Source organism: Oryx dammah, unplaced genomic scaffold (genome assembly GCF_014754425.2).
Source record: "Oryx dammah isolate SB20612 unplaced genomic scaffold, SCBI_Odam_1.1 HiC_scaffold_2, whole genome shotgun sequence".
Lineage (NCBI taxonomy): Eukaryota > Metazoa > Chordata > Mammalia > Artiodactyla > Bovidae > Oryx > Oryx dammah.
Window position 1 is genome coordinate 160980477 of NW_024070186.1, and position 9432 is coordinate 160989908.

At 51.4% G+C, this 9432-nt stretch overlaps 1 protein-coding gene and 1 long non-coding RNA gene across 6 annotated transcripts in view; one reads left to right on the forward strand and one right to left on the reverse strand.

Moving 5' to 3' along the window:
* Positions 1-1673, forward strand: part of MGRN1 (mahogunin ring finger 1) — a 36596-nt gene extending 34923 nt beyond the window's left edge. For all 5 annotated transcript variants that reach the window (XM_040255998.1, XM_040256007.1, XM_040255989.1 and 2 more), the window contains one exon: positions 174-1673. In XM_040255998.1, coding sequence (XP_040111932.1) covers positions 174-286 — 113 coding nt within the window. In that variant the 3' untranslated portion in view covers positions 287-1673. The remainder of the gene's footprint in view (positions 1-173) is intronic.
* LOC120874574 lies at positions 1033-6466 on the reverse strand. Its single transcript, XR_005723664.1, has 2 exons — positions 4431-6466; positions 1033-2364 (listed from the first exon to the last, which is right to left on the reverse strand). It is a non-coding gene; the product is annotated as an uncharacterized LOC120874574 (long non-coding RNA).
* Between the last annotated feature and the right edge of the window lie 2966 nt (positions 6467-9432).

Consider the following 9432-nt stretch of genomic DNA (forward strand, 5'->3'; position numbering starts at 1 on the left):
AGCATGGGCGTGGGCAGGGGCCAGTGGCGGGCACCCCTCATCTGGCCAAGGTCGCCGGCCCGCCGTGTGCCCCGCTGCGAACATGCTGTGTGCCCCGCTGCGAACATGCTGGGCGGCTGCGGGAGCCCAGAGCCCATGGGCCGCCCGCTGACTCTCGCCCTCTCGCCCTGCAGGATGCTCCACCTCCATGGAGACTCCCCGCAGCCTCCACATCGCTGGGCACCCCCGGCCCCCACTTGGCGGCCCCAGCCCCGACCCCAGGGCCGCTGAGTTTACCCCGCTCTGAGAGCCTGGCCCGGCTGGCAGCACAGAGCCCCCACCTCCGCCAAGATCCCAGCGTGACCCCGGACCCTCCAGTCTGCACGGCGGTGTGGTTTCCGGCTTCAAGGGGCCGCGTGACCCTCCATCAGAGAGGACAGCTAACCGTCTCCTCCGCCCACTCCCCTTTTCTACGGTCGACGTGTTTGCCGATGGTACACAATGAAGGACGGCGGCTTTCTGCCCTGGGCGCCGAGCTCTTGGCTCCCCCCGCATGCCCCGGGGGGCTGGTTGCCCATGAGAAGCCTGGATGGGCCTCCACAGCTCCCAAGCCCGTGAGGGGCCCGTTAGCGCCAGTGAACGTGGCAAAGCGGAGAATTCGGTGGCGGACCAAGCACAGCCTGTCAGGAAACGATGCGGGACTCTGCGAGGGAAGGAAGCGGGGGCCGAGTCTCAGCCAATGAAGGAAACAGTGCCTGTCCCCCACCGTGCGTGTGGCCTTCCCCTCCCCACTGGCCCCATGGGGAGCCTCCCTCCGCTCTGCCGCCCTGGCAGCCAGACCTGCCGTGGGCCCAGCCACTGGCAGGGGTTCTGTCTGGGCCCTTCTCTGAGCCTGGCGCCTTCTCAGAGGCAGCTTCGCCCACCTTACACCAGACCTTCCAGGTGGGGGTTCCACTTGCCCGTGGCACTGCTCTCCCCCGGGGCGCGTGACAGGCCCCTGGGCTTCTCTGCCCTCTCTTTGCCATGTAGACGTGACTCACCGTCCCTTCTTGATTCCTTCAGTTTGGAGCTCCTGTGGTGGGACCTACCTGGGGGTTGTGGATCCCATCTGAGTTGACCTCGTCTTTTAAAGATACATTTTCTGGACAGCAGAAAGGCCAAGGGGGCTCTTGGCCTTGGTGCCCTGGACCGGCTGCCCATGCAGGGCCTTGAGCCTGGCAGGTGGGTCTCAGCACTCAGGAGCCGGCCCTTGGCCAGCGAGAGAGGGCCTGGATCCCTGCGGAGCTGCCCCAGGGAGCACGGTCCCAGGGCGGCTGGCAGCCGCACTCGGGGGATGCCCCCGTTTCTCTCCAGTTGAGCCTGTGAGCAGAGGCCACAGCCGGGGCGGCCTGCCCCAGCCCCTTGGCTTCCTGTGTGCCCTCCCTTCTCGGCCACCATGTGCTCCTGGGGGCACACGTGGCGATGCACACACACACACCCCTGCACACACAGGCGGGGAGGCCGTGTCCTGCTGCTCACTCCTCTCACGGTCAGCACCCCAGCCTCTCACCATCTGTGTTGGTGTCAGTGATTCTGCAGGACGGTGCAGACTGGCCTGTCTTGGACTCACACGTGCTGTCATTTGATGTACTCTGATTGGCTAGTTTTTGTTCGTTTTTACTGTATATTTATAGTAATAAAACCGCACAGCAGTATCCTGCCCGCTCCCTCCGTGCCCAGCCCCGCCAGGCTCGGGTTCCCACCTGGGAGGCCGGGTGGTGTGGGAGCCCGCTCATGGCTGCAGCCCCGGTTCCCTCAAGTCTAAGATGCCAGCAACCTCCAGCTTCCAGGAGGCCGTGAAGACGGCTGCTGTTCCTCTTCCAACCGTCACCGTGCTGACTGTGGGCCTGGAGCAAAGCGGGGAGGGACCCTCAGACCTCAGCCCTGCCTCCTGAGAGGCTGGCGGAGCCCCGGGCCCCCAGGTGTGCCAGTGACGCTGCGTACCCGTTGCCGGTTCATCCCGCTGCCATGAACCGAGTGCCTGGGCTTGTGCCAGCAGAGGGCGGAATGGGCAAGGCCTCCCAGGAGCCTGCCTTCTATCAGCGAGACGCCACACAAGTCATCCAAGTCTTTCCCAGGTCTGGGGACCATTAGGAAGCGAGTCGGCAGGTCATGAGATGGAGTGGGTTTAACCCGTGGCTGGGGAGGGCTCCACCAAGGACACATTCCAGCTGAGCCCTGAAGGCTGCCCCCTGGCAGTCAGCCCATCAGGGACGCAGGCCTGGAGACTGGGCCTGGCGTGTCTGCTTGAGTGGCCCAAGCATCAGAGTTGGGGGTGTGGGGTGCAGTTTCAGTCTAGGAGCAATCAGAGGCTTCTTGGCAAGGGAGCAGGTTTCTCTAGCTGTCCTGTGGGGAGCAAATTAGGTTTGGCTGCTAGGATGCTGGCACCCAGCCGGAACCCCCCGCCTGGTCTCAGCTCCCCTTACCAGCAAGTCTCCCAGTAGGGGAAGGCTGAGCAGTGGCATACCTACCACCAGAACCACCTGTCAGGTGGGTCCTGGCTCCTCTGCACATGGTTCCAAGTGGCTCCCATGGGCCCTCTGACTCTGGCAGCCTGTCCCTGCTCCCGGCAAGGCTGCCACCCTTGGTTGTGCCTGGTCGGGTGTGACCTCAGTGTGGGAGGACGCTCAGTGTCACATGGGTTCCCGCGTGGGCTGCACTGATGCCCCTGCACACTGACCCCGGACGAACCCGCCTCCTCTGTTAACGTGTGCGCAGCCTGGAGGCAGTGTCCTCTCTGAATTGGCCCCTCCCCTTGATGAGCTCTCCCTTCGGTAAGCTGCCCCACCAGGGCCCTGACCCTGGCAGAGGGCCTCAGTCGGGGAGAGCCTCTCTTGCTGTTCAGTCGCTAAGTCACATCTGCTCTGTGCGACCCCGTGGACTGTAGCGCGCCAGGCCTCCCTGTCCTTCACTGTCTCCCAAAGCCTCTCTGTTGGGTCCCCACCCCCGACATCTGATGGAAGCCCACTGTGGACCCAATGCAAGTGAGTTTCTGGCGGGTCCTCCCAACCATTGCCTGCCCTCTGGCACTCTCCTGCTCAGCCCTGCGCAGGGCAGCCTTTCGCTGTGCCTGGGGCTTGCCCTCACCGCACAGCTCTCCGGAGCCTGTGCCACAGCGCGCCCATTCTGAGTGCAGGCTGCAGTGCAAATCGGTGTCCACCATGGGAGAAAAATGAAGCTGGGGCCAAATAGTGGAGTGCGTGGCCCCACAAACTCCAGGGGAGCCCCACTGATGCTGCTGAGCCCTGGACCTCCTCCAGTACTGACACCAGGTAAGCAACTCGGGCCCGCTTCCACAGGTTTTCTGTTGTGGACACTGGGTGGGAGACGCTGGGAGTCTAGGGTGGGACCCTAGACAAACCCTCAGACAAACCCCCAGACAAACCCCTTCATTGGAGCCCCAGGTCCTCCCTTGTTGGATGGGGGAGACCCTGTTTCCTCCAACAGTACTTGGCATTGTGGTGTCTGACTTGGAAGGTACTTGGTGTACTGGGCTTGTTGCAGGAAGGGGGACCCCTTCCAGGGCCAAAAAGTGGGCTCTTGTGTAACACTCAGAAATGAACTGTCCGAGGAGACACTCCTGCTGACAAAGCAAGAGACTTCACTGGGAAGGGGTGCGCGGGCAGAGAGCAGGAGGGTAAGAGAAGCCAGAACTGCTCTGCCATGTGGCTCGAAGTCTCGGGTTTTATGGTGATGGGATTAGTTTCCGGGTGGTCTTTGGCCAATTGTTCTGACTCAGGGTCCTTCCTGGTGGTGCACACGGATGCCTAAATTACCATAGCCTGGTGTTATCTATATAAATCCACCCCATAATTGCAGGAGATGTTTTTTCCTTCGCTGAAACTTTGCTTGTTCCTCTGACTGAGTAACAGTAAACTTACGGCCAGGGTCACAGCAGGCTTCATTAACTGGCCAGGTGAGGCACCCTATCTAGTGATTATCAATAGTGACCTGGGTCTGACTATAATTTTTCTTTTCTTTTAAAGTCAACCAGTCTTTTCTCAGGGTCAACCAGTTTGCACCTTGGAGTAGAGAAATTCACCAGGGTAACCCAGAACTAGACACAGGTAATTGGCCACAAACCCAACAACTGGACTGTTTCTAAAACTAGTATAGGATCAGGCCTATGATAGAAAAGCGTTTGATTTATATGCAAAAGTCTAAGAAGTCAAGAAAACATTTTAAATGATCATACTAGTCAGGTCCAGCATCTTGGGCAAGCTGTCTTATCTCTGATGTCATCTTCTCGTCCTGGGTAGTGCAGTTTCTCCTCTGTTTGAGCATCGTTTTAAGGTGAGATCAGGTCAGCTGTCCTCTCTATAGACCAGTCCACTGTAGGGGCCTTTGGAAGTGGGAATTAGTCTGAGTCAATTTCCCTTCAATTTCACTGTGCATGAGCTAGTTAAGAGTACCTAATAAAAAGGTCCTTCCGTCCAGGTTGGAGACAGTTCCTTAAACTATGTCCTTCAGTCCTGGTTGCAGCTCATGAGACATCTGATCTTTATCCAAAGACAGATTACTGAGGTAAGTTTCAGAAACAAACTTAGGGTGTTCTTTAGGAATTCAATTAAATTTTACATTAATATCACATAACAGCAAAGAACTATCCAGGAAATGAGTCTTACTAGATACAGACCTCCATTAACAAACTGAGATTTAACATTTATCGAAACATCTTTTTCTCCCTACAGTTACCCTCATTTTTATCAAATATAACCAAATTAAGGCTAGTTTGTTTGCAAAATAGTTATGCTCTCAAAAATTGGCCTAACCTGGTTTATATAACCAATTGATTGTAGACTTTTTACTTTGCTGTTAAAGTCTCAGACTGAACTTTTAAAATAAAACCTTTCAGGACTGGGAGAGTCATGCCAAAAGCTTATTATAGATTTCACCTAACAAATCTAGGTGAATTCTTCCATTTTCAAGGTCTTAAAAATTCCTTGAGATTTCTGTACCTGTTAGTGAGGTAACTTTCCTAACTCATCTGATAAAGTTATTAGAAACCAAGAGTGTCCAATTTCTGAAGGAGTCAGATAGAAAATATAATTGTTGTTTGTAACATCTAATTTTACTAAGTTCTTGTCATAATTAGTTTGAGGGGAAGGTTTCCCCTACTCCCCAAAAACACAGATTCAAACCTGTGATTTTTTCAGATAGAAACCAGAAAAGCTAAATGCATATTCGCTGCTTCATTCAGTCCTTTTGTTAACTTCTGTGAAGTCATCAGGCTTCTCATTAGAATACTAGGACATATCAGAATGTTAGGAACTCCATATAATGTCTAGGATATCTATATTAGTAATATTTACCATATATTATAACCTGCGAGGATTTATCACTTATTTGATAATATTTCCCATGTAATTTAACCAACCAAGTAAACACAATTAGTTTAATACCTCTCTATGGGATGTTTCAGGGGTGCTCTGAAGCACCCCAAAGTTAACTAGAGATCAAAAGAACTTCAACAGAATTCGATTTAGGAAGTTTTGTCCAAAAAAATCAATCAAAAGGGTTTAGAACATCTGGTCAGATTCAGTCAATGCTGATGGGTGTATCATTTAGCTTGCTGCTATATCACAATGGGTGTATATACCAAGGCTCAAGGGCTAGTGAAAGTCGACTCTGTCATACTGGACCTAGTTGGCTCTAACCAGGTTTCCTATGGCTGTGTCATTCCTAACAAAATCCATTTACCCAACTAATTGTGATCCAATTTTAGAAAATCCTGATCATGCATAATTTTTTTCAGTATTTTTTTCAGTATTTTCATACCTTCTACTGAAAACACATCTTAGTTTCCCTAAAGTATTTTCCACAATGAGGTACATTTCTTGCTGACAAATTTGTATCAGAATACAGTCTTCTTTGACCTCTAGTAAACCTATAGGAAGCTCCAATACTTTGGCCAACTGATGCAAAGAACGGACTCACTGGAAAAGACCCTGATGCTGGGAAAGATTGAAGGCAGGAGGAGAAGGGGACAACAGAGGATGAGGCGATTGGATGGCATCACCGACTCGATGAACATGAGTTTGAGCAAACTCTGGGAGCTGGTGATGGACAGGGAGGCCTGGCGTGCTGCAGTCCATGGGGTAGCAAAGATTCGGACATGACTGAGCGACTGAACTGAACTGAAACCTAGGTACAACAGAAGTATTATACTTATTGATGGATGTCTGTGTCACCAGGTGTTAATACTTAATATTTCCCACTTCACGTGAACCTGGAATCGTTCAATTTAATTTAGAGGTATCTGATTTGTAAGCTGCTTACTTTTATTTAAGTCAATTAAATAGAGCTCATTTACAAATTAATCTCAAAAATGTTATCCAGAAACAAAGATATACCAAGACATACACACATTCAGACAGATACAAGGCAAGATCTAGCTTCATTTTCTAAACTTAGTCATGAATTGGACATTACGATATAAAATGCACTAGTTTATTTTTTTATTTTTTAAATTTATTTATTTTTAATTTTTACTTTACAATTCTGTATTGGTTTTGGCATAGATTGACATGAATCCACCACAGGTGTACATGCGTTCCCAAACATGAACCCCCCTCCCACCCCCCTCCCCACAACATCTCTCTGGGTCATCCCCGCGCGTCAGCCCCAAGCGTGTCATATCCTGCATCAGACATAGACTGGCATTTCGATTCTTACATGATATTATACATGTTTCAATGCCATTCTCCCAAATCATCACATCCTCTCCCTCTCCCTCTGAGTCCAAAAGTCCGCTATACACATCTGTGTCTTTTTTGCTGTCCTGCATACAGGGTCATCATTGCCATCTTCCTAAATTCCATATATATGTGTTAGTATACTGTATTGGTGTTTTTCTTTCTGGCTCACTTCACTCTGTATAATCGGCTCCAGTTTCATCCATCTCATCAGAACTGATTCAAATGTATTCTTTTTAATGGCTGAGTAATACTCCATTGTGTATATGTACCACAGCTTTCTTATCCATTCATCTACTGATGGACATCTAGGTTGTTTCCATGTCCTGGCTATTATAAACAGTGCTGCAATGAACATTGGGGTACATGTGTCTCTTTCAATTCTGGTTTCCTCTGTGTGTATGCCCAACAGTGGGATTGCTGGGTCATAAGGCATTTCTATTTGCAATTTTTTAAGGAATCTCCACACTGTTCTCCATAGTGGCTGTACTAGTTTGCATTCCCACCAACAGTATAGGAGGGTTCCCTTCTCTCCACATCCTCTCCAGCATTTATTGCTTGCAGATTTTTGGATCGCAGACATTCTGACTGGTGTGAAGTGGTACCTCATTGTGGTTTTGATTTGCATTTCTCTAATAATGAGTGATGTTGAGCATCTTTTCATGTGTTTGTTGGCCATCCGTATGTCTTCTTTGGAGAAATGTCTATTTAGTTCTTTGGCCCATTTTTTGATTGGGTCGTTTATTTTTCTGGAATTGAGCTGCAGGAGTTGCTTGTATGTTTTTGAGATTAGTTGTTTGTCAGTTGCTTCATTTGCTATTATTTTCTCCCATTCAGAAGGCTGTCTTTTCACTTTGCTTATGTTTTCCTTTGCTGTAAAATGCACTAGTTTATAAAAAGACTTCTTCCCATTTTTCCTCAGTCTCAGGAGTTAGAGATGGTCTAGATAGGTGTTCCTGAGAACCCTGGTCTCAAGGCACAGGGAAAGAAAATCAAGTTCTAACAAAATGGCAGCAGGTCTAAACTGAATGGTAGCCACACAAAGCAAAATGGGCATCACAAATCAGAACACAGAATATAAAACACACACATAGACCTGGCAGTTCTCATAAAACACTCCCTTAAATACAAGATTACAGTTTCTAAGAAAACCTCCTACAGAGACACAGAACTTCAGATCCAAGTACTAACAGAGTAAATGAAAATATCTCAAGTCTTCAGAGATTTCAAAGGGAGAAAAGGAAGCCAGGTTGAAAGAAGAAGGGGGAGGAGGTGGGAGAGAAGGGCAAAAGTGGTGGCCTTATAGACGTCTCTTGCCACCTGCAGATACCCAGGCCTTACGGGATTTTACCCTGGGCTTCCAGAGAAGGGGGGTCTGGAACTCGGCCTTAACAGAAACCAGACCAGAACAGAATCAGAATTTGAGTTCTCTGCCAAGAGGAGGTGATCAGTCTCCAATCCTCAGCTCAGGTTGAGGCCCTTCGACCAGAATCCTGCTTCCAGGACCAAGGGATTAGAAAGAGTAGGATAGGAAGGGTTAAGGAGAAAGAGAGCAAAGGGGAGAAAGGTCAGTAAAGTCTCTTGTTCCTTAACTGGTCAGGGCACTCTGGCCAGTTGTCCGTGTCAAGAGGAGAGCAGGGACAAAAAGGTCCCAGTTGCAGCCGCCGGGTCTGGTCCATCGGCGGGCAAGCTGGTCCCTGAGTACCCCGAGTGGTCAGGATGTCAGTCGCAGCAAAGAAGAGTCCCCTCCAGAGTCGCTATTTGTTGCAGGAAGGGGAACCCCTTCCAGGCCCCCAAAGTGGGCTCTTGTGTAACATTCGGCAATGAATTGTCTGAGGAGACACTCCTGCTGACAAAGCAAGAGACTTTACTGGGAAGGGACGCCTGGGCGGAAAGCAGGAGGGTAAGGGAAGCCAGGATGGACTGCTCTGCCTTGGGGCTCGCAGTCTCCGGTTTTACGGTGATGGGATTAGTTTCTAGGTTGTCTTTGGCCAATTGTTCTGACTCAGGGTCCTTCCTGGTGGCACACAGCTTGTTCAGCCAAGATGGATGCCAGTGAGATGGATTCTGAGAGGTGGTTGGACATGTGGTGTCACTTTTTGACCTTTCCCGAACTCTCCCAGTTGGTGGTGGCTTATTAGTTTCCTGTTCCTTACTAGGATCTCCTGTCCTAAAACAACTCCTGCAAATAGGAACTATGGTACCTGGCCAGGGTGGGCAGTTTCAGTCAGTGTGCTTACCTACCAAGCTGGGACGCTCCCTGCCCGGGGACTCAATCACTTCTACCCCAGCAGGCGGGGTTAGGGAGCCCCAGGGTTCCTCAGCATGCACCCCACCCAGTTCAGCGCTGAGAGTGGACTGGGACTATGGGCCCCGCTGTCCTGCTCTTCTAGAGGCAGGCCGACGGCAGCAACCTTGGATTCCAGTGCTCAGCCGGTGGCAGAACGATGGGGCTGGCATGCCTGCAGGGGAGGATTCGCCCTGTGGTGCCAGGGCTCAACTGAGGCCCCAGAGGCCTGCGCCGATCGAGCCTGGAGCTGGCGGCGGGAGCCGCGCAGGGCGGCGCTGCCTGGGCCGCTGGGGGAAGCCCCGGCGCAGAGTGATCACGAGACTTCTTCCCTCTTGGGGCGGGCAGGCGGAGCCAGGACTCCGCGGGCACCGCCCCCGCGCCGGGGACCGGGAGTCCGCGCTCCACTTGGGTGCGCTCTGGCCGTCGAGC